The 25,695-nt window shown below is 44.0% G+C and overlaps 1 protein-coding gene across 2 annotated transcripts in view; it reads right to left on the bottom strand.

The window, feature by feature from the left end:
- Window positions 1-25,695, bottom strand: part of gse1b (Gse1 coiled-coil protein b) — a 168,167-nt gene that overhangs the window by 56,160 nt on the left and 86,312 nt on the right. The window contains exon 1 of one of the 2 annotated variants that reach the window (XM_085452886.1): window positions 10,116-10,937. The exons of the other annotated variant lie outside the window; for it this stretch is intronic. Coding sequence (XP_085309012.1) covers window positions 10,116-10,152 — 37 coding nt within the window. The 5' untranslated portion in view covers window positions 10,153-10,937. Of the gene's footprint in view, window positions 1-10,115; window positions 10,938-25,695 lie in introns of those variants that run through there. 2 annotated transcript variants of the gene reach the window in all.

Here is a 25,695-nt window from a genome sequence, read left to right as displayed (position 1 = left end):
GTGTGTGTGTGTGTGTGTGCATATGTGTATGCCTTAGGTTTGAAGGGTTGTAGAGTGAGTAAACATTTGTCCTTCTATGTATCCACCTGTGTGCTTGCATACACGAGTCTCCATTGTGAGAGAGCACACTCGGAATCCCGTTATTATCCAAAATTTTAAGATACCATTTCCAGCAGCCCCAAACTCGACTTTTACTGTCACATACCACAAACACACCCTGCCTCCCTTTCTCTCTTGCTCTCCCTCCCGTCCTTTTGGCAGAGTCTCCCCCTGCCGGCAGGTGCACACTCCGGTGGCAGCCAAAGTGCCAACCTGCCCTCCATATGCCCGCCTCCGCAGTGCCAGCTTACTCTTGCCACTCCCCACCAGGATTCAGCTGGCCAGCCCTCCCCAAATCTGTTCCCACTCCCCAACACTCACCCTCCCTTACAGCATCCGCCCCTAGACATTCTTCAAACACACACACACACACACACACACACACACACACACACACACACACACACACACACCCCTAACCTCCTCTTGTCTCGCACATAGACATGAAGCACTTTTGGCAGCCTACTCACATTCACTTGTCTTATCTTTCCTTGTGCTTCATCTTCCCCCTTCAGCCCTTTTCTCACCTTACACTCTGCGTTACTCTGACCTTCATCTGCTCTACTCCCACCTCCTGAGCAACCCTTAGTTGTCGCGCTCTTTTTTGAGACCTCCCTTGACATAATGCCGAGAGACCGGAGCAGACACTCACAGAACAAGAAGCCAGGCCACATCAATCAGCGCAGGAGCGTATGACGACCGCGTGTCAGATCGATGCATCATCCTTCGACTGGTTGTACTCTGGGATTTATCGGGGAAACCAGCGTTGTAGGGCAAGTTTTACTCCTAGCAAGTTACTCTGGTTTGTACTGGGCTCAAGGCACTGACGCATGGTGTGAGTGTTTGAAACGGAGCATGTTTATATGTCTCCACTCACTTAGAACTGCTCACATAACCTTGTCTGACCGTTCAGCTTGTTCAGTTTTCCCTCAGGATGCGAAACAACCCCCATACCCTCTGACACCAAGCAACCAAATAAACACAAGTCAACGCATAAACACACAGAGTGCCCAAAGAACTGGATGTGAGAGGATGAGCTATATCCCCCCCGCCCCTTTTATGTTGTCATCAAAAAGAAAAAAAAGGCATCATTTCTCAAACACATATTGTTCAGCCACATGGACAAACAACAGTGCAGTGTGTGAGATTTATACCCAGCTATAGCTGCTGTGCTATTCATTTTGTGGACCCTGTAAGGCTTCTATAAACACAGAGTGATGGAGCGGTAATCCTGTGCCCTCTCCTCATTACTCCTCCTGCTGAGGAAGTCATCTGACCGGCCCCGAGCCATCTATTCAGGTCACAACCATCATCTATCATCCATCATCTAGTCTCTCCCAGTCTCTCTGTCGCATGCTCACTCACACACAATTCAGTGTGTGACATTAGTTTTAATGTGGCATTTTAGACCCTGTCAGCGAGCACTTGCCCCATGCCAAACCACCTTATAAGAACCACAAAGAGCGAAGAACTGAGAAAGTGAGAGTAGGTACGGACAGAGACAAGAGAGGACAAACAAAGGAAGAAAAATGAAAGTGAGAAAGAGAGAGACCTTGCCTTGAGTTATCTCCCGTCTTTAACGGGATGTGATGAGCTCTCGTCATTCTCTTAATCTATCTCCCATGATTCAATTCCATTTCCTGTGTGCCGAGAGGCTGGCAGCATGGCACCAATCAGACACACAAAGAAGCACACACTCACAAACACAATCTAAAAAGAAAAAAAAAAAAACACTGCATGAAAAGTAGGAGGTTATTCATTCACTACAACATTTAATGTACCATACAGCACGTCCTGCTGATTCGGTGAGGTCACTGGCTGTTCATTCTTAACCCTTCCAACACTCACATATGGTGACACAGGCCCATACCCTGGACCCAAGAGATGAAAGGGGCACCGACACCCCGCCTAACACCTGGCTAAGAGGGAGGCAACTGAACAGCATATGCACAGAAAGCTGGTAGCAGATACTCATCTAAGAGGAAAGTGAGAAAAGACTATGTTGCAAACTGCATCTAGAGAAAGTAGCTGTATGTCTATATAGGGAGGACAAATAACTGACACAACAAAGAGACGGAGGAGGGGTTGGAATGGGCAAATTGCATTTTCTTCATTTCTTGCCATAAGTGAAGGGGTTGCTTTGATGGTTAAGCTCTGAAATCCCATCGGCTAATGATTGGAAAGCTGTCAGCTTAAAAGGCTGCCCTCACCCACCACAAGAAACACATACAATGATACACACAAATACACACTGCTCTACGGAGCTTCAGAGTAGAAAAATAGCAGTTTCTTTATTACCCTCTCTCTGGGTAGCACTGTTCCCTCTTTTCCCCTCCTCTTCCTCATAAATCTTAGACTCACACACTCCTAATTACCACAGGAAGTGAGGGAGGATTACCCTGCTTCTCCCCCTAACATCATCTATCTCCTGCTTTGTGCTTGTTCCTCCACCGACCATCCATTTATGGTGCAGTTAAAAGGGCAGGGAACATATGAGATCATTGACATTTGTCACCTCTCAGGTGTGAGTATATTTGTAACTGCGTAGCCGTGGAAAAGAGGCCGTTCGTGTTTATTCAAATCGTTCAGTGCGAGGACCTGACTGCTCAGACTGGTGTAGCGAGCAGGTGGTCTGGCAGGGAGGAAGTGTGCAAGATGTAACTGAACCTTTACTGCACTGCAGAAGATAGTCATCTGGCAACTGATAGCTCTTACCCACTGTCAGTCTGTCTGTCTATCTGTATGTGAGGAAGGTTATGCAACTTCGTGCATCACCCTTCTGATTTTATGGTAAAGTTTAGAAATACAGATTACATTTAAGCTATGAAAATATCTGCATCACCAAAATAAGTGTTTTCAGAAAAAACTTTGTTTGACATTTTATGTTGATTTTGATATCTGCTGTATATGTTCCAGGGGTTAAAGCAATAGATCATCAACTCTAACCTCTGGAGTCAGAGTTGTGTCCAGCACCGTGTTATAATGCTTGATCTGTCAACAGTCATGTAAACCGCTTGCACAAAAAGTCAAGTATGTGCTGCAGGTTAAAATCAATAAAAGGCTCTAACCTTAAAAAAACCCCTCATACACTCTTCGACCTTCCTAGCACCATCTTTCTCTTCACACCTGCCTCCTTTAGTCAGTCTGTCTAGCTCAGCGGTCCCCAACCTTTTTTGCGCCACGGACCGGTTTATGCCCGACAATAGTTTCACGGACCAGGTGTCGCGGATAAATACAACAAAATAAAACTAGTACCGGTACCGAAAAAAAGAAGATTTATTCATAACACACGTGAAAAGACCCAGCAAAACAGAGTTAACGATAAAAACGATAACAAAATAACGCTGAAAACCGATAAAAACCCTGAAAACCATACATTTCACACCTGAGCCTCAACTCTCGCGGCCTGGTACCAAACGACTCACGGAACGGTACCGGTCCGAGGCCCGGGGGTTGGGGACCGCTGGTCTAGCTAACATGGTCTGGGTGAAGTGGCTAATGGAAAACACATTTTTTAGCCACCTGCCATTAGGTGGGGAGCTGTCAATACACACACTTTATAACCTGCGCATGAAGATATAATTTGTTGAGTTGGATAAAAATAATTTTTATTAGTTGATTAGTCAGTCTTCTCAAACTATCTTTGTCCTATTTGTTTTCTTAAATTAGTTTTTAAAAAAAGCACAATATGGCTTGAACACCTGGATACAATTACTGTGCTCAATAATCCTAAAAGCTAGGTTTGAGTACTTTGCCAAGTGGTTTTTATTTCTTTATTTCTCCAGATTTTATCAACACGCTGGGGTTGCAACCATTCAGGATACGTTATTGGAACTTAGCAATGTAGTCTGGATGAAAATGAAGGATGAGTTTGAGAATTGGAGCGTTTTGAAGGAGAGTAACAGACACTGAAAGTAGTGTGTGTGACAAGTCATTACAGGAGCCACCTGCTGCAGTGGTAACTACCACAAAGGCAGTTTGGAGTGCTGGGGCAGGTGTTTATATGCCTGTCTGTGGAAAGATCTTATCAACACTGTAACATCACAAGCACAAAAAAAGCAGTCACATAACTTTACAAGGTGAGTAGTTCCCATTCAAATCCAGTCACAATTTGGTCTCTGCTTTCCTTTTCTCTCACAGACAACACAAATTAGATTTGTTCGGATATTGCTTCCTCTGTCCTTGTAGTCCTTGTATTACTAGATCATAACAAATCAATTAGACAACTAGCCTCAATGAGAGCAGCATTAACTCCAAGTATTCCACACCCATTCTCAATGCATTTTAGTAATTTCAGCAGTCAGATGGTGGGAGGTTTACAAGGCGCTCTCCACTCTGCTGCCTAAAGTTAAACTGAAATTCATCTGAGTGTTCCTAAGTGAAAATAAATACCATCTATGTGCCCATGTGTCACTGTGTAATGATGTACATCCATGGGCGTCTGCACGCGTGTCTGTCTGTGTGAACCCAGCATCATCAGATGCAGGGAGGGTTTAATTAGAATTCTCTGTAGTCTAATTTGATTAGTGGAGGCAAAGGAAGATGAAGGAAATTAGAGATCAGCTATTTCTGCTGCTGGAATAATGTTTCAGGAAAAGCCTGACAGCACAGCCACACGCCCATGCACATGTACGCACATACGCGCGTTCAACCGCAAAATATGAGTGGGTCTACTTATGGCCCTCGCATTCCGCTTGGGCGTCATTTCAGTTCACAGTGACTTAACTCGAAAGATCAGAGGTGAGTGTCCGCTGCTGTAGCCGAGTGTTTCGTAGGGACTCAGAGACCGACTGGACGTAGAAAACCTGTCAACGATATCCCTGGATGCACATGGTGCTGTAGAGAAAAAGCGTTTACCATCCCACTACTGCTTCTATATGTACAATCCACAGCCTCAGAGGAGCAGAACAAACAAATCCACACACAACACAAAGCATTACACAAACAGCATTGCATCTCCCTGGCGCCAAACTGACAAGACTACCGGAGAGCGAACTGACAGTAGTCCATAAATCATAGTTGCAACTGTGATACCAGTGAAGCCCTCATTACCCCCCTGCACCTGTTAGTAAACCAAATGTCTGTTAGAAAAGTGTGTAAGGGTTTTGTGTGTATGTTCATGTCTGCCAATGCAGGTGAACTAAATTTCCTGTCAGATATACTACAGTAGAAAAAAAGGCTCCAGTATGAGGAAGGCATAGAAACAGTTCAGCATTTAGAGTTAAATGGGTGTAATTTATAATTTTCACATCAGGCTATTTAACGAAGTCAACAGATCACTATTTTAGGACATTTTAAAACACACAGCATTATACCCCGGCTTGTCGTGTTTGCACTTTAATTTTTAAACAAATTAAACAGAAGAGATGTTCCCCCTTGGACTCTTTTAATTCGTTTTAGCACATTTTAGCGGAGCGGTGTGTGAGATGGTGGGATGATGGATGATCTTTTAGCTGTTTGAATAAGGGGCTGGTTGAGGTTGTGCCACTGGTTGCAGCAGATGGCCGCCCCTCCCTGAGCCTTTTTTCCTGTTAAAAGGGAGTTTTTCCTTCCCACTGTCACCAAAGTGCTTGCTCACAGGGCGCGTGTGATTTTTGGGTTTTTCTTTGTATGTGTTACAATATAAAGCACCTTGAGGCGATTGTTGTTGTGATTTGGCGCTGTATAAATATTATTGAATTGAATTGAATGACGTGAGTACAGGTTCTCTGTAAAATACAAAAATGTGTGTGCATTTCTGGAGCTCCACGGACCCGGTAGCTGGTGGTGGCTTGTATCCAAAGAGAAGAGGCCACAGGTGTGAAGGGTCAGGGTTTAACAACTCCTGGGTTTATGAGGAGGCTAACAGGGCAGCCGGAGAGACACGGCACCGCCGACCTTTACAGCCATGACCGGGGCAGTACCACCTGCGGACTGGCGTGGAACAGATGCCACATCGAGAATGGGTCATAGCTTTTATAGCAAGGGCAGAGTGAGGGAGAGAGAGGAGCAGAGAGAAAGGGCGAGGGAGCTAGTAGTCCATCACCGTGACTGCTTTACTGCTGCTACTGCCATCTAATGACAGAGCTGTCAGAGCACATGGAGTGGGAGGAATGGAGCGATGGTTGGAGCGAGGAGCAAAGGGGGAGTAAAATAGATAAATGGGTACAATGATAGAGCGAACTGTGGGATAAAAGCACAGTGGGAGGAGGAGAAAGATGCAGAGAGATGGGTCACACTTGAGTTGACGCTAGCATAAAGGGAGAAAGATGCAGTGGGGAGATTTGTAGGAATTGATCAGAGGAGATGGTCTCAGCTATAAAGAGAAGGAACATGCAAAGGTATTGTGGTTAATTGGATATAATGATTTCACTACTCCACAGATAATCTTCTAACACAGTATGGACCCCTCTGCTGGTTTTATCAATGAATGCTCTCCTGTGGCTTAGTTTACCAGTATGTGATGTTGCGCACATATTCACAAGCAAATTCTCAATATGCACATTTACCCCGAAATCTACAGGCGGCACTCTAGCCGAGTTTTTTTTGCTGTTTTTTTTGTTGTTTTTTTTGAACAAGCACTTGGTAATCACCAGTGATTAGTCTACACTCTGATCTAGGGCTTAACACCCAGCATGGCTCCCACACATATTGATTCCCTCTTCGTGTGCATGCGTCTGAAAGAGAAGAGAAACGCATTTTGTCCAGATTACCATGTTCTTCTGAAATTGATTTTCAAAGAGAGCCAGGGAGAACGGGAAGAGAAGTAGATCACAACAATTAAACTGGTTTATTACCAGATTTGTTTATCTGCGCATTTTGTTCTCCTCTAAAATAAATATCAGTTATCTTTTGGTAAACTGTGCATTTCAGTCTTTTTTTGTACCCTTTCCTGACAAGTAGGCTGGATAACAAAGTGCAAAGTCTGAATGAATCTGTCTACCTCGGGAGGTTTCAAGTAAACTCTGACAGGATTAGCTCTCAACACAAAAACCTTGTCAGTCTGTGGCCTGTCATAACAAAACTTCAGCCTTTCTTGCTCTTTAACCTCACCCCACCTGCTTGCTTCTGTGGTTTGTGGTTTCAGCTTCACAGGTTGTTTTTATTGTCACAGGCACAGACTCTGCTGCCCATCCTGTTTTCTGTAACTCTTACACCTCCCCCCCCCCGTTTCTCAGCATGTAACCCTCAGGGTAGAAGTACAGAAACCACTGGGGGGGGGACAGCAACAGAGGAAAGAGATACAGTGGATTTGTGCATGACAGTCAAGCTTATTAGACAAGATCGTTGGTTCAGTGACCAATATAGTTAACATGCGCACACCAAAAAGATATAATGTTTAAAATGCTGGGTTTTACAAACAGCAGGTATGGAGGACGATCATTAGAGGGTGACAGCTGTGAGAAGGCAAGATGGACATGTAGCTAGAAGCATAGATACCTGAGGAGTGTAAAAGTGGGACGGGGGTATAGTGACAAACAGCGACTATGACCCTCCTCCATTTTGAAGTGGTTGCTCCCTGGCTCTGCTCCACCTCGCCTGTGATGTAAATGCAACCCAAGTTCAAGTGCTTCTCCTTTGCACCTTTATCTCGACACCCCTCGCTGCTATTCTCTCTTAATACATTTCTTTCTCCACTTTCTCTGCCTTCTTCCCATCAATAACCACCCCCAACCCATTCCTCTTTATTTAACCCAACCTTTTTTGTTGTCAAATAATCATGGAGAACTAGCATGTGTCTGACATGGTCTCCAAGGCAACGGCGGTTAAGACGGGAAGGCAGGCAGGGGCTCATTTAGTGGCTGAATGAAAGAAGGGGGAAGAGAAGAAGCAACCCACAGAGCTAGGCGCGCGCGCGCGCGCACACACACACACACACACACACACACACACACCTTACTAGCTTTGGCCACTGTCACAGCAAAGACCTGTGTCTCTAATCTGCGTGACTCTCCCGCTGCAGGCTACATTGGTGTGGGAGGTTTAGGGAGAACATGTGCACACACACACACAACGACACACACCAAGACACACGCAGTAATGAAGAGTGAAGAAAGGGTCACAGATACCACTGGAAAAATAAGGGAAGAGGAGGACGAGGAGGATGAAGAGGAAAATAATGAAGATGACTGGGTGGTTAATGGGAGTCAGAGAGTCAAAGAGAAGAAGTCCTGAGGAATCAGAGAGGGAATGTGAGGAGATAAAGGAGGTTACAGCCAGCAACTCAATCCCTGTCTTCTTTTAAATGTCTCCTGATTTTGTCTCATCACATTCTGCAGATTTCCCCACAAACAGTCTCTCTCCGCTTGTTCTGGTTAATTCTTATATTGCTCAGTTTGATTCAAGCGTAGACTTGGAAAATAAAGAGCGCTCTGGTCAGAGGCTTTGACACATGTAGAAAAGTAGTGCATTGAGTCTTTTGTCCTCCTCTCTAACCCCTGACACAAACACCTCTCTGTGTTTCTTTCTGTCTTTATTTCTCACACAGCAGGCACTCTGTGGCCTTTACCAGCAAATATCCATTTCAAAACCAGTCGTCTGAAAAGAGAAGTGGCTGGAAAGACACGGTGGAGATAGGCACATACAGAAGGAGGCTAAAAAATAGATAAAAAGCTGTTAAAGCTCACAAATGACATCAGCCTATATTAAAGTACTTAGGTTTTGGTGTGCTTCTTCGCTATTCAAGAAAGAAAAGCATCTGTACCCTTAAAGAGGTAATCACAGGTACGACTTAAGTATTTTGGCTCTTAGGTTTTTTCTTACTACTAATTTATAACTGTTAATCTTTGGAGTCCTCTGTGTTTCTGCGATATCAACGCAAATAAAATGGTGCTTGAAACATAAAAAAAACATAACATAATGAAATGTAAAATCATACAAAAGAAAGCAGTATACACTCAACTAAACACTTCATTTGAAGTGCAGCACATTTTATGTCTGCGCTGTGGGTCACGTCCTTAAACTGATACACAATTAATACAAAAATGTGTATGGAAAAAAAGAAAGACTTAAGCGGTCGGTCATGGACTAACTGCACACTCTCCTGCTGACTAATGCACATAAATTATTTATCTCTAAGAAGTGTTGGTGAAGTGTACTCAGTTAAGCTGCAGGGAGACAACATCCACACACAGATGAAAGCACACATTAAACAGAAGACAAGCACCATTGTGCAGATTTAGGTTACGGTATAAAACTGAATTATAGCTAGATTTAGATTACGAAAAAGCTGTATAAAGAGCAAAAAGCATCTCTGAGTTGATGGAAGAGTACGGAGGTGTGTGGGTTTACAGTGTGTATGTCAAGAAATCAAGCAGGAGGCAAAGCATTTAAATATTTATGAACACATGAATACATATGCAAAAGGCACAGAAAGAGAAAAGAAAACATTGCCTCTCTCAAGTTTTCTTCTCTACCATTCTACCTCAGTTTGTCATTCTCCTCTCTTCTCTCACTGCCCTCTCTTGGCTGTCCTCTCAACAATCAGTGCCCAGTGAGCCACGAGACGCACTTAAGCGCCGACCGGCGGTAACCTCACGCCGCCCTAGTATTTTTTTCTCACACCCACCGCACGCACGCTCCTACAAAAACTGCAAACATGCACGTATGCATGTGAGCATACACACGTATAAAAACCCTAAAAAGATAGACCACACGTACAAAACTATGCATTTGCTTCTCTACTCATTGTGTAGCTGAATAAAACAAAGCAGCCGGGTTAGTGTCCCGTTTACCTGCTGACTTCCACGATAAAGAGCTGAGAGGTTAGAGGAACAGAGTGCGAGCTGCTGTCACACAGCATTACCAGCCTCGGATCTCAGGTTCCAACCTCAGGATCAACAGCACAAAGACAAGTGTCTCCTCAGATGCACTCTAGAGCTAACCTCAAACCTCTAGAGCACTTTGTTACAACACACAATTACACGCAGAGAGAATGACACACATGCACAACATGCCCACACAAATGTGCATTTAGAAAATGATTTAATACACACACGCGTTCGTTTTCACACCACACATGAATGACATAAGCTTACCTGGCAAGTAGTAAAGTGGTGCTTTTAGTCCAAACATGGTTTCTGTTTAAGTGTCATGAAGCCACAGCAACTTGTTTCAAATGTGTAGGCAGCAGCCCTGTCCTGGATGACTTCGACAGAAAGGGACTGCGCCTTCGCAGCCACCCAGAAACGAGGCTCAGTGTGTGGTGAGGCTGGGCTGGGACTCAGCCTGTCATCCCTGCTTTCTGGTCCTCGCTAACCAAGCGTGAGGCTGGGACCGCCCAGCCAGCCAGGACACACACACATACACAAACACTCAGACAGCCACACAGATACACACAGACAGAGCGGTGCAAGGGTCAACCCCAGAGCACGCCCGTGCTCTCGACCCCCTCACTCTTGCCCAAGATCCCAGGGGCAAAGGGTCACAACACTTGCTGTTCGTTTCTAAGCAGCAGCAGGAAACGCGCTTTCTCAATCTCTTTCTTACATGAGCACACACAAACAGACACGCACACACACCCGGCGAGTCGGGACAGCCGGAGAGAGAGATGTAAAAGCTAGCGGTCCAGTGTCAAGAAGAGGTGAAAAGAGGAAGGAGGGAGAATAAACTCAGGCTGGGTAAATCCTGCAGACAAGAGCAACGACTGATTCCTAGGACTGCCTTTTATCCCTCTATCCAAGAAAGATGATCAGAAGAGAGACAGCTCTGCTTCCTCCGCTACTGCTGCCACTCTCTCTCTCGCTCTCTCATTTTCTCACCCTCCCCTCTCTCTCTCTCTCACTGCCGACACACAAGGAAAGAGGTGGAGGAGAGGAGGAGAGAAGGAGGGCAGAATGAACTCCCTCCAGGCAACAAGACTGCCAGATAGCGAGGAAGGGAGTGTGTGTGTGTGTGTGTGTGTGTGTGTGTGTGTGTGTGTGTGTGTGTGTGTGTCAGTGTGAGGGGGTTGGTGGTGTTAGAGCAAAAGAAGAGCCTGAATAGGCAAGGGTACAGATGAGAAGGAAATACCAGCCAATGCTGATGCTTCACCCGAGGAGGAGAATGGTCACAGTTCAATTTGGAGTTAGGGTGACAGCTGATTGGACAGCACCAGTGACAGCGAGAGGCCAACGACTATCAAGGGAGCATCTGTTCTCACTGTATCAGACAGTAGGAAAGCATCAACCCGTAGAGAGTGCAGAGTGTGTGTTGTGGGTCTTCAAGGGCAGCTCACAATAGAACAGCTACGTATTTGGAGGAAGAAAATATAAAAGATCCCCCGCCTCCATTCTCTCCTCTGAAAATGAGAGTCCTCGTCTCTGTCTGCAAGTGTGTGGGTGCATTTGTGTGTCCGTCTAGGAAACTTGGCTTGTGCAGTCTTCTGCACAGACTGCTCACCATGCTGCGCCGACAGCAGACTTTCCCCCTTTCTCTCTCACTGCCTCTCTCCTCATCATACACACACGCATACACACACGCGAATAAACACACAAAACATGTTGTGTTATGCCCCCTGCTCCACACAAAAACCTGACCGAGATGGTGGCAATAGGGGTGAGGAGTTAACTATCTGCTGGGAAGCATCCATACCAAACCATATCAGCCACAAAAACAGCAGGCGCGGGGGCAAGAGCAAGAAAGTAAGGAAAAAAATAAAGAAAGGGAAAAGATAGATGATTTTTGAAATAGTCTACCACGATATTTTGCCCCTGGGTTGCTCTCCAACCCATTCTATGAAAAAGAGAGGGAGGGAAGGCTGGCAGGAGTTTAGTGAAGAAAGAGAGAGGAGGCACACTGAGGGGTCCCATGCCTCCAGCAAGACTCGGAGGACACAGGAAAAGACAGCACACATCGAGAGAAACAGCGGGAGTGTGAAAGCCATGCTCATAGGCAAATAGGCCAAATAATCACTAACAAGGACTGGTGACTGAAGGAAGAGGGAGAGACACAGAGGGACAGACTAATGTGAAAGGGGGAGTCTATAAATTGAAATGAGAAGTAAAGCAGATTTAAGTCTTTTAGCATGATTGGTAGAATGTGTAACTTCTAACATAAAGGTGGATAAGTACGTTCAGCATGTTGACATTTGCGCACCCTTTATACTGTATTCCTTATGGTTAAGTGCGTCCGAATAACACGCATCATCTTTGCTGAGAGGCATCTGTGTGATTCTGTGTTGTGTTGCAAAGGTGTGTGCGTGAGGCAGGTGTTGAAGTGTCTCACACCTTGTGAGAGAGGTTGGGAGGCGATGTGTCCCCCTGAGGGACAACACCACCTAGCCTGATGACACACTGGCAGACACAGAGACAGAACTAAAAATACGATGCCCAATTTCCGCAACTTGGACCGCATGAAGATGAGGAGGACCGAAGGAGAACAAGAAGATTTGTACGTTTTTCAAACAACAGAGGCTTGCTTCCAACAAGCCTTCAGAGACTTCAATTAAAACAACATCTTCTAACTTATGACTACAAATACATCTTTGAACAATATTGCTATGGGGAAAATTTTTTTTTTTTTTACCAGGAATAGGTTATTCCAGTTTTTTTTTTTCATCATTTCTTTTTAAGGGTGGCACCTTTGGTGACATTTTTTTTCCCTTCTCCTAGTTTTACATTGCAGTAACTACTGAAGATCACTTCTTAAACCTCAAATGCTGTGTATGCTTCTGATGATGAAGATGCAGACTTTTTTCCATCATTTTCAGGATCTATTTTCGTTGCCATTTGCAGCAGCCACCAATGGACTTCAGGAAAACCACTTGAAGAAATTTGCTAAACTAAAGCAGCTTAAAAAGGTAGTTTAAACAACTTTGTTAAAAATAGGAATGATCAAATTCGCAATTGCATCCATCCATCTATTTTCTTCTGCTCATCCAGATCAGGGTCTGAGAGGAGCTGGAGCCTATCCCATCTGCTACATGGCAAGAGGCAGGGTACAGCGTGGACAGGACACTGGTTTGTTTCAGGGGTAACACAGAGAGAGACAACCATTCATGCACAAACTCACAACTACAGCAAACTTCAAATCACCAATTAACTGAACCCCTTGCAAGTCACTGGAGTGTTGGAGTGTTGGGGTCTAGGCGATGAGGGGAAAGTAACACCAACATCAAAACCAAAGCCACTGCCTACATTCAAATCGAGGACCTTCTTGCAGTCATATATTATATCATATGGTATCATATCACAAAACATTTGCTATATGATGATTTTTCCTTTGGCTTAAATTTAGGAGGTTTACCCACAATAAAGCTGCTGCTTGAAGAATGTATAATGTGTGCACGACTTCATGGAATAGGATATAAAAAGTAGGTGGGGATCTAAAACGGGAATTTAATTACAGTAACAGAGAAGTTGTAACAAAAAAAAAAAAAATGTATTCATCAAAATTCACTGTAATTTTAATTTCAGTGGTATTTTCAGTTGAATTAAATACACAAAAATATAAAAATATAGTACAGTGCTGTTGGAGAACAGCAACAGAGTCAAAAAAGTCACTAATCCAATATGTTGAAATCAAAGTCCTGACCTCAGGATAACAAAATATATGCTCAACTGCTTATTTCAATGTTATCGTCATTGTTGGCATGCAGGACTGGTGATTTAGATTATTCTCACGCAGAACATGCAGAGCGCTTGAAGGGACACATGTAATAAGTGTGCTATGATCTAAAAGTCATACCTCATGTTGGCTGACACAGAAAAAAAATGGCAGTCGGTGATGTAAAAATTTCAAACGGCTGCAGCATGACAGTTTTTTTCCCCCAAAACAAACACAAGAATTCCTTTTTGTTTAACAGGATCTTCTGTAACAAAGACATGAAACATCCCAAGTTTTAAATGCAAACTCAGATTGACCATTTGCTCGTTTAGTTTTTCTTTTTTACACTAGTAAAATGAGAAAAAGAGCAGTAACGTCACAGGTTACTGTGTTGAAATCAAATCATGTGGGTTATTGCAGAGATGAAAAGTGGGACTGACAGGTAACGATAAAGAATCATGTGTCTGCTTTTTTATTTCGCTGCTCATTAAGGGACAGGCAGTGCTGGAGAACAGCTATTGTCCTCTGTTATTCAACGTAGTGTAATGAGTCACAGTTGACAAGTGCACTGCAGAAGAAGAAACGTACATGGAGGCACACACACACACACACACACACACACACACACACACACACACACACACACACACACACACACACACACACACACACACACACTCTGTCTTGCTCTCTCTCTCTCTCTGAAAGGGTATAAAAGCTCCCTGGGGACCAAGGCAGCATGTGAGACTGAAACACTGTGATCAAGAACTAACAGGGAGAGGGAAAGAACAAGAGAGGGGAAGAACAAAAACAAGTGAAAAGGGGGTTTAAAAAAAGAATAAAATGAAAACGGCATGGATAAGAAGACACAGTCAGCTGACAAAGATGGGGATGAAAACAGGTAGAGAGACAAAGAGAGAGGAGAGAGCGAGAGAGAGAGATTATATTCCTTAATTCTTTGGCTATGTTCAGAGAAAGCAAGACTGAGCTCAGTCACACATACTGTACACATACACACACGTAAACCTGCCACACTCACTTCCTGTCAACCCACTATACTATTGTCTCCCCTACATCCCCCCCTTCAAAGACATAATCACTCTCTGAAGCATTGTGCCCAAGTGTGTGTGTGTGTGTGTGTGTGTGTGTGTGTGTGTGTGTGTGTGTGTGTGTGTGTGTGTGAGTGCGCAAGTGAGAGAGGGTTGAACGTATGACTTCTTCCTCAGCAAGGAGTGCCAGGATAAGACATCACTATAATCTTTACTTACCCCGCACAGCCTCTGCCAAATAGACTTGCAAAGATAAACACACACAAACATATACTGTGCATCCCGGTAACGCGCTGCACTCTGACGTGAATGCAAAAAGAGAAGGTGTGGGATTCTCAAAGAGAAGAAAGAAATAAAGCCTGTGTTGCACGCAACATCACAAGTGAGGATGTGCATTCAAAAAACAAAAGTGTCAGGGATTTTCAGAGTAAATTTAAAGCAATTCACCTTTTAAATGGGGGGAAAAAAAACACTCAACATCTTCAATGGGTTCTTTGGAACATACTCATTATATGACTGAATAAAAAAAAGGCACTAATTGCATATGTGTAATAAAAGTCCTTTCCACTTTGCAAATCCTTCTTTACATGCGGCGACCGATAAGCATCACAAATGACAACCATGAAATTGAGCGTAAACATAATTCAAACCATGCAGTGATGCTGTTTCATTGAGTATCTCTCTATCGGTAAGGAGATTTCTAATAGCCAGTAATTGTGACAGGAGAAATGTTTGAAGTTATAACATGGTGAGTACAATCCTTCACAGTGTGATCCTGCTTCTTGAAAATACACAATCTTGAAAATAATTTAACAAATATCGGATAAATAAAGTATTTATCATTTCATCTGTCAATGCCCAGTGCATGTCAATGCCCTACAGAGCAACCAACATGAAGGATGTGGGGAAATATCAATATAGGAGAACATTATACAAATTTCTCTTGTGGTGCAATTATCAAGACGTACATGCCAAGTACAGAATTCTTTATTGAAACATGCAGCTGCTGCAAACAGATCCCGCAACACTGAAGTACTGACCTACAAAAGACTCATGACTCCTCGTGGTGGTCCGCCAAACATGGCTGAAACTGCTGTAGTACGATGCCAAAAACTGAATTGTAGATGTGCAGTTATTTCCACGTAAAATAGAGGTCTCCTAAGATCTTCTCTTACAAAATCAATAATATAAATCAAACTATTAAATGCATGCATCGCTATTTTCAGTTGTTTTTTTAAACAACAGAACTAATATGGCTGTACAAGGGATGATAATTGTTTCCCGAAAGCCAATTTGTGTGATGTTTTTGTGTTCTTCAGGCTGAGGGAGAAAATATTTCCAACTTAGCGAAGCAGCTAAAAGACCAGCATCCAGATCTGTTAAAAAAATTCAAGTTAAATTAACACTCACATCATCCGAAGTATTTTCCTTTTCAGATTATCCTTACCAAATGGAAAAAAGTTAGCGTTCATCCTCCAGCCTCACTGTGCTAATGTGTATATGTTATGCTAACCATAGCTGTGTAGCTAGCCACCACGTGTATCATGATATCGTGTTTGTGGGTGATGTTGTGTATTGTGAGTTACTCTGCGAGTCCCATTTTTACCTTAAATGGCCTCTGTGAGCAGAAAAGAGAGAGGGAGCGATTTTATTAATTTGAAAAAAAGCAGCATAAGTGTGTCCGCATCAACTCTGATGCGAAATAATATCGTCACCCTTCTCTCACCCTTATCTGCTAAGACTCGCACTCGCTCCGCCATTACGCGCTCCCATTTAACCTGACCTCGCACTGGTGATTAGAAGCCTGTGAAGTGTGTGAGCGTGTGTGCGCGTATATATTGGTCTTTGTGTGTGAGATGCTTCTCTCTGTATGCTAATCACAGCCTAGCGCTGAGAATTAATTTGCAAATGTGTCATTACCCATCAGGCTCAGCAGCAATAACCCTGCAATTACACAACTCTCACTTGGCCAGCTGAGCACCACACACACGTGCAGGCAAACGGATGTGTACACACACATAGGCATGGGCGCGGGGGTGCGCGCACACACAAAACTGGACTAAATGGATTCTGATTCTGGTGTTCTGGTGTACAGATGCAATATTCAGGAAATATTTCTACACAAATATATCTGCTTTGCTGCGGAGAGAAAAAAACATAAACAGTTCTGTAGGCGATGTAGGACATATCCGGTGTGTTTAGAGTCTAATCACAGCTCCTCGCCTCGGTGTCAACAGGACAGCAACCGAGGTCACCTGCGCACTTTTCACTCACTCCACATTAAAGGGAAGTGCGGCCTTGCTAAGAACTCCAACAGCATCGCACAGAGCCTTCATATTACGGATACAGCAACATAAAAACGTGCATGTGTGTGCATGATTTTGAACACTTACCTGTGAAGTAAGGCATCAGGATGAGAGGTGAAGTGCGCAGCGGCCATGAGGAGGAAGGCAGTTGACATGGAAAAGAAAGAATACAAAGCTGTGAGTACCTATGTGCCACATTTCAGGCCGAAAATGCTTACCAATAGCTTCGTTTTTAAACATCTTTAAAGCGAATTACAAATTAAAGAAAATGCTGGATAAGAGATTGGTGAAACCACAATAATTCACGTTTCTTTGCAGGGTTGGAGGTGCTCACTGAAAAGGCTTGTGGTATTAAAAATAGCCTGTGTATTCAGTATATCTTATTATCCCAAGCTGCTGCCTTACATTACGCATAGAGAGAAGTAGAAAGGGTCAGTGTCGGGTCCACCTCTGAAGCTGAGGAAAGACTGACACTGTTTACCATTCGAGCTGCTAGATGAGGTTTTAGGTTGTTAGCTCACAACAACGTTTTAACAACCGCACTCTGTTTCAAAGTTGAGGTCAAGCAAGGGTGACATTAAAACTAAATGTTTGCTCTGTCACTGGATGCAGACCACCTGCTCTTCAACTCTACTTTACACATCACATAACCTTGTATGGTTATAGCTCCACCATAAATCTGCGTCTGCTACAAGAAACTAAGCTTCAATGGCCCACACGCTCACCTAAAGCACGCTACACTCCTGTCACAAATACTTCAACACTTTACGCACATTAGCTCTAGTGCTGACCCTGTTGCCCTGTGCTTCTGTGACACCAAAGGTGTTTAAATGTGGATGTATAACGTACGTGTCTTTCAACTCACCAAAACCTTGTCCACGATTTCCACAATCTAGTCTACACAAGAGACAAAACTAAGACTGAATACGTTTTATCAACAGAGAAATAACAGTAATAATAATTTTAAAATGCTACAAAGATTCATGCCTTTTCTAAGGTTATGCAGTCTGGCAGACAAAAGACAAGTAAAAAAAACTTAATATGGCAGAAACCTTCAAATCAAAAAGAGAAAAGAGAAGGTTTATTGGTTAAAATAAAAGAATCACAGGTCACCATTCAACAACTGGTGATGTTTTACTGCTGCCAAATCTGCTTTTGTGAATTTTTTTAAAAAAAAGAAAAAGATGGTGAAGATAGTAGTAGTAGTATTTATTTATTGTCATTGTCAAGAACAATGAAATTGCGTTTGGGGCTTCCATACAACCCAAAAAAAAGAAGAAAATAATAAATACCCCTTAAAACCCAAGTGTACATATTTAACCCAGTGTGACTCCAATGCAATAAGACAATCCTTAGCAATAATGTTCGTAGAAATTCAGACAAAGACCTGAGAAACATGACAAAATACAACAATGCAACCCATTCAATATTATTGTACTGTGAGATATGATATCAGATATGATAGTTATCTATTTAAGAAAGGGGGGGGGGGGCAGGAGGGGGAAGAGAATAAAGATATGATGCACCAATGCAGACCAGTTCATTGCTATTAAGAAGTTGGATATGGTTATTGTCCGTGAGAGGGGGGCAGAGAGTTCAGGAGCCTCACAGCCTGTGGATACAGGCTGTTGGCCAGTCTGGATGTTCTGGCCTGTATAGACCTGTACCTTCTCCCTGAGGGCAGCAGATGGAAAAGGTGGCACGCAGGGTGATGTTGGTCCCGCAGGATACTGTGCACCCTCCTCAGACAGCGAGTGGAGAAGATATTACTGATCTCTGGCAGACTTGTTCCAATAATTCTGCCAGCTTCTTTCACCACCCGCTGGAGTGCTTGCTGATCGGCCTTGGTGCAGCTGGGGAACCACACTAGAAATCCATACGTCAGAACGCTGCTGATGGCACAGTTGTAGAAGTTCAACATCAGAGATCTGGGAATGTGTGCGCTCCGCAGTCTCCTCAGGTAGTAGAGGCGCTGTTGGGCCTTCCGTGCAACTGAGGTGATATGGTTGCCCCAGGACAGGTCCTCGGTCACAGTTACCCCCAAGAATTTAAAACTGCTCACCCTCTCCACCGCCTCACTGCCAATGAAGAGAGGCAGATGGTTGTTATGACCCCTCTTCCGGAAATCTACAATGATCTCCTTGGTCTAAACACTCGAATCTCCAGTTAATAAATAAATGTACTGGAGGCACTGCTAGCAAATAACACTGCAAGACTGAGTCTAGGTTGACTCTCTATTCTGGCAAAACTGATCAAACTGCTGCACAAATATCAGAATACTTTCAGTATTGACAACCAAGGCCTGGAGAGGTTCTTGTCAAAGTACTGGATAGTACAAGAGCCTTGAGCCGAAGGCAGCAGTAACTGACTGACTGCACACAGCACATCTGGTCTGATTTGTGCTCAGGAGAATTTGCATTAATACTGTAACCAGCTACAAGGCTGCATATATGCTTCCAGATAAATGTTAGTTAAGGTATTGATACAAACATCAGCAAAATAACTGTCCAGGCAGAGGCAATCATCCAGTGGTCACATGTTACTTTAGAAGAGAGATGTTTGCACTCTATAGCCACTGCACACACAGAAACCTGCCAGTTTTCGTTGTTGGAACGATAGCAATCAGATGAACACATTGCGTCATGCTCCTCCTGAGCTGACAGCTATCAGTGTTTGAAATTCCCTGCTTGGCCTTTGCTTCTCGATCTTTGTGATAGTGAACCGTTGCGGCTCAGCAAGCATCCAAATTTCTCCCTAAATTCACAGATTTGCTTTTACTGTCCAGAAAGCAGTAATGATAACATCATTGATGGTGATATTATTCCCAAATATCAAATGCTGTCACTAAGAGTTTAAAGTGGATTTCCTTTTAAAATATTCCCACCTATATTGACCAAAACCCAATTATACACTCACTTAGACCTGCAAATTCACTGGAACCATTTGGAGGGAGCTGACCTGAGCTGGCAAACTGATGTGCCGTCATATCATTTCCTTCCCACAATGCCTTGTGGCACACCTGCTTCCTAGCACAGACAACAGAAGCGTCCCTGTTCTCAGTCGAGGGAATGCATCGCGCCACACGTCTTTGCTCTGATGAGGCTTTTTATAGTCACTCAGCTCTCTTACCTGCATCCTCCAACTCTTCATCTGTCTCCATATCAAAGACATCAGATCTGCTGCCTCTCAGCAAGTCCCGTTTTTATTAGACAGAAGAGCAGAGAACCAAAGACAAAGTACTGAAGTGGAGGAGAAGGAAGGAGGGGCGCTTTAAAAGTGCTGCTCATTTGATTAACAAATATGTGTTCACATGTGAGCTGTGTGTTCCTCTGTTTAAGGTGTGTGTGCGTATGTGGGTGTGTGTCTGTGTAATCACCCGGGGGCAGGTGTATGGTATGCAAACGCAGCTGAGGAAGCCTAGAGAGCAGACACAGCAGGAGAATCCTGCTCTACAGCAACACCCGGAAAAAAGAAAAAAAAAGACAGGCTACGTATGCACACACACACAGATACACACACACACACACACAGATACACACATATGATTAGACACATACACGTTTACGTACATGTGCAGAAACAGGAATAGCACACACAATTCAATATACTTGATTTAATATTTAATTTTGTGCATGCATACACATGAGGCTGAGTCCACACACAAACACACACACTCGCGCACACACACACACAGAGCTGTTGGCGGTGTGTTTTTCGCTTGACTTGTGCTCTCCTGTGACATTTCCTCATTGGCTTGTTTGTCTCAATTATCCCTGCTTATTGGTTAACCCATTAACTTACACACAGGGAGGAGGAAAGGCGAGCGAGACCGAGAGAATAGGAGAAAGAGAGAGGGAGAGCTGGATTATGGCTCGACCTGCCTTAGGCGTGTTGTGCATCACACAACTGTATGAGGCCACAAACACGGGCCTGGCCGGGCGCCAAGTAAACACACAAGTTGTACATGTAACAGGCAACAGAGAGCAGCTGACGGGGCAGCAGAGAACCAGCACCGCAGGGCCTGTTGGAGGGCTGAACTGACCTTCTCCACTCACCATTGTGCTTTTGGATTTGGAACACACTACCTTACAACATGGTTTTTATCTTTGTGTGTGTGTGTGTGAGTTTTGTATTTGGTAAGCACATCATTAAAAGCGCCAATGTGTGTGCCCGTAATGTTTGTGTGTTGGACGACTGCCTGTGTGTTTGTGTGTGTAGAAGGAGGTTGCCTTGCCCTGTGTCAGGCCTCTGCTGTGCTCAGTAAGTGAGGCGTGCTAATACTGCGTGTGCTCAGGTTTCACGCATCAGCACACAGTCGAAGAGACTTACCCGAGGTCACAGACTGTCAACCCCCCTCCACCCCCACCTTTTATTTTTACTCCTCCCTCCTTTGACTCAATCCTTCCTTTTCTCACACTAAATACTTTACCTTTAGCCAAGCTTCAGCACTCCTTTGGCTCTTCCCCCCCTCCCTCTCTCCCACTTTGCTATCAGTCCTCCCTTCCCGCTGCCTCTCCTCCCACCTCCTCTCCTTCCCCAGAGAATTCCATCATGCTCAGTCTTTTAGTATCTTTCATGTCTTTTACCTGTCAACAGAGGAGAGAACGTGCGAGCCGCTCCCCAACAAAGGAAAAACACCCTCCTGTCATCTCAGAAAATGCTGCAGGGTGGAGGGGGCGCAGGGAGGAAGATCGACAGGGGGACAGAGGGAGGTAGATAGCATGGAAAGCAGAATCAAAAGGGAAATGTTGGGTCGAGGGAATAGAAATACGACGCAGAAGGAAGGAACTCGAGCCATTCCTGAGCAATTTAGCTGTGCAATCTAATATAGGAGAATGCCTAAAAAACACAATGCCATCATGTCACTGAATATAACGCTCTTTTTGAACGGTGAGCTCCTATCCTAATGATAAAGAGCAATTCATGCTACATGTGAACACAAGAACATAGACTTTCATGCATGACCTCCTCAGCTTCACACAGCTATAGTCTGTGAATCCTCAGGAGCTCAGTTCAGCTCCACCGCACTCCACAACAGTACCAGCAGCGCACATTCACACGGGATAAAACTATAAGCTGTGCAATCCAATAGGCACCTCACTCAATCTGTGACTGCCTCTCTATCCGATGCCCAGTGTGCGTGTGTGTGTGCATTTTGTGTGAGTGAATCCTTTGCTAGTACTAATCTGCTGGCACAGTCCCCGTCCTCATCGTTGCCCTCGTCTCTGTATTATTCTGGGATTAGCTTGTGTGTTAGCCTAGCCGCAGCCCACAGCCTGAGCTGGGGAGAGGCAGCCATCTTAGAACAATGCCTATTGATGAAACACTAAGAGGCTTGATTGGATTAATCATCTCTCCCTTTTTTCTCTCTCCTGCTTTTCTAGCCGTCCTGCTTTGTTTCCGCTCCTCTACTGTTTCCCTTCTTTACTTGTGCCTTTCCCTCCTTCTCTTCAAAGCACAATAACACCCAGATTTTGTTGTCTCTCCCCGGCGAGGAGATGACGCTGTTAACGCCCCCCTTGCTGGATAACGAACGCAAACAACAGGCTGGCGGTTTACGAGGGCACTTCAAGGTAAAAAGTAAACATCTAATTAAGAGGAGAATCAAATAGCTCCAAACTGCTTCTGTGTGGTAATACATTTTACATTACGGTGCTTAAATAGCGAGGCCCTCCTTGATGAGAACAAAACACTGCCTATGATAATGAATGTTTGATTATAATTAAGAATATAATCGTAGGAAAAGGTTTAGAAGAGAACTGTATGGAGGAGTCAGATGTTTCCTTTTTTTCTTTCCATGAAACACACGAGCAAGAGCTGCCAGAATGTGTGAGATTTGACAGCAGCAGCAGCACAGAAAGAGAGAAATAGGGGTGAATCTCTACAGATTTGGCCTGTGTTTAGTTGGGGCACTCTACCAAGTGGCAGTCGCTAGCCTGGGCGGCCTTTGGCCTGCTGTCCCCACCAATCACATTCCAGCCCCAACTACGCCAGCGTGGACCCACAGCAACCCTCCAGCCTGGTGCCAAACGCCTGCGCGCAAACACACACAAAGGCGCACACCGGCAACCACAGCTCACGCAAACACTGCAGCCAACTCCATTTTCAAACATGGATAACAACTGAATTAACACTCTGTGATCCTCTGCCAAAGCAGAAGGATGCTCCTTTATATATTCAAACACACACTTGCACGCACGTTAACGCAAACAAGCACGCTTAACCACAAACACACACATAAGACGCAGACACACACACGGGATACACAAGAGGCTGTTTGGGTGGAGTTATCTGCGTGTAGATTTTAAATGCATCTCGCCCTTATGTCCCTTATGTCTCTCTCGTGTTCTCTCTGTGGCTCTGTTTCACTCTCGCTGTGCCTTTTCTGCTTGGTGCAAAGATAAAAGCAAATTATAGTCTCATGCTGGTGTTGCTACGCTAAAGCCATTTAAACGGTGGCTCCTCTGTTTTGTGCTTCAATGTCTGGAATGTAGAAATTGTGTTGAAAACAAGGCCGAGTCAGAGCGGAGAGGAGACGAGGGAAGGCAAGGCCGGTTTTATAATGCAGTTGGGTCATCTTTTGTTCTCTCTGACCCGACGCTCAAACCAGTCTAAAATGCTGCAATAATAATGATAAATTACACCACCTTCTTCTCCTTTCCTCCTCCTTCCCCTTTTACTCCTCCGCATCTTATTCCTCTCCTGTTATTTGCTCAATCTGGGGGAGAAACTGAAATCCTCCCATCACAGTCGCAAATCTGACCGCTTCTTTTCTTTCTTTATTCTTTTCACCTGTCTTCTTTGTTTTTATATGATGAATACAGTGGCATGGACTGCTAATGTTGCACAAAAGTATGTAAAGATATGACCAAATGCAGGGAGACACACAAGATCTGAGACTACGCTTATTTTTGAAGACACCTATTGTCACAGCTATGGGCATGTAAAGATGTTTTTCTCTGTTGAAAATCGCAGCAGGAAAACGATGGCAACCGGCTAAAGGAAAAAAAAATGGAAAGAGGCAATCACCTGACATCATGGCTATTCATCCTGCAGAGCAAAGATCTGTTTGGTCTTCCACCAACACAAAGAGAAAAAGGCCGTCCAAGAATCCCTCCTTTCTCTTCCCTCTCTGTCTTTTTTTCCCACAGATTAATCTGTCCAACAGCCGTATAAATCTCCGCACTCGCTGTGGAGAAATGCTCTGCGTGGATCATTTATGTATGACAGAAAAAGGAGATAAACCTTGGTAAACCTCTCCAAGACACTCAATGAAAAAAAAAAGTCCAAATCAAACTCAGTGTGTTTTTTAGGGCCTAAACTGACCTCATGTGACATGTACTTTTTACATTACCCACTAAAGTGTGAGTGCCGTGTTGGACGTGCTGCTTGTTAAAGCGTCGTGATCATTTACGACTGAGGTCAACATCAATGTTTTTTTTGCTTAAAGTCTGGAGGAGAGGCGGAGGAAGGGATCAAGGGAAGGGGGTTAAGGGTGGTGGGCTGTAACCATGGTGCTGCTGAGGTTGGTCACTGTGGGAACGGGCATTTTGCAAGGTTGAGGAAGCGGGGTGGGTGGGGGGCTTTCTCTGAATTTTCCTCTGTCAGAGTTCACACAAAATAACTCAAGAAATACATTTGTTATCACATTAATAATAAATGCTGGCAAACAAGAACATACTGAACAGAAATGCTGGCTATTCTTTCAAATACCCTGCAGAGGCGCCGCACCCTGTATAACACTTCTTGTAAAAAAAATCCCTCCAATACTAAACACAACATGTAAGATTAAGGCTGTAAGAAATATTTATTTTACTCTAAGCTAATGATTACCATGATTCTTTTAAAAAACAATGTTACAATTATTTTCATAAATATAGAAAAAGAAAGTATCTTGAACCTTTTTAAAACATACTTTCATACCCTTTAGATTAACATGTGTTCTCATCACCTGGCATTCATAAAATAACAGCCTATCCAATATTAATCGGTGCCTACCATATTCTATCTCTTCCAGGAACTGATTAACACTTCAACCCACAAGATGGAGATACCTCTATTTCACTTTTTTTGGCAGTCTCTCCAAAGCGTGCATAAATCCTGCTTGACAGTTGGAATGGAAAGGCCTGTGTCTCCTTGCAGAAACCTCTCCTATTAGATACAGCTGATGATCAGAGTTTTCCAAATTTATTATTTATTTCTTTTTAAAGGAGGAATTTGATCAAATAGACAGAGGCTCTTCTGTTTCGGGACAGTTATTGCAAAATTAGCGTCATCAATCTCACTGACTGCAATCCCTATTAACAGATCTGATCTGTGAATGTGTCTCTCCCAGCTGTCTGTACCATCCTACCAATCTTCCGATAATGAGCGGAAGCTGTGTGATTTAGATGCTATTTGTTTGCATAGATTGAACATAAGGTGTACTCGCGTGCGTGCGCATGATTGGTTTCCTGTCCCTGTCAGTAAACAAACCTGCTCAAACTGTCGAAGGCAGAGAGGCACTTTTAACAGTGACCAGTGCAGCAGGATTTACAGCACACTTACGATCACACCCTCAATTAAACCTACACAATAGTGTCTGTGTATGTGCGCGCGTGTCTGTGCTGAGTGGGATAATAACTACCGCACAGAATAGTGGGATGTGAAGTCTATGAGTAAGCACTGCAACACTTAGATTTCCCCTCTTGCCATGATGTCACTGAATTTATTACTTGCTCTTGCTTAAGACCATACCC

This window comes from Copadichromis virginalis, linkage group LG1 (genome assembly GCF_057382275.1).
Source record: "Copadichromis virginalis isolate Kocher_CV1m ecotype Utaka linkage group LG1, C_Virginalis_male_GT1.1, whole genome shotgun sequence".
Taxonomy (NCBI): Eukaryota; Metazoa; Chordata; class Actinopteri; order Cichliformes; family Cichlidae; genus Copadichromis; species Copadichromis virginalis.
This window is presented reverse-complemented; position numbering and strand designations above follow the sequence as displayed.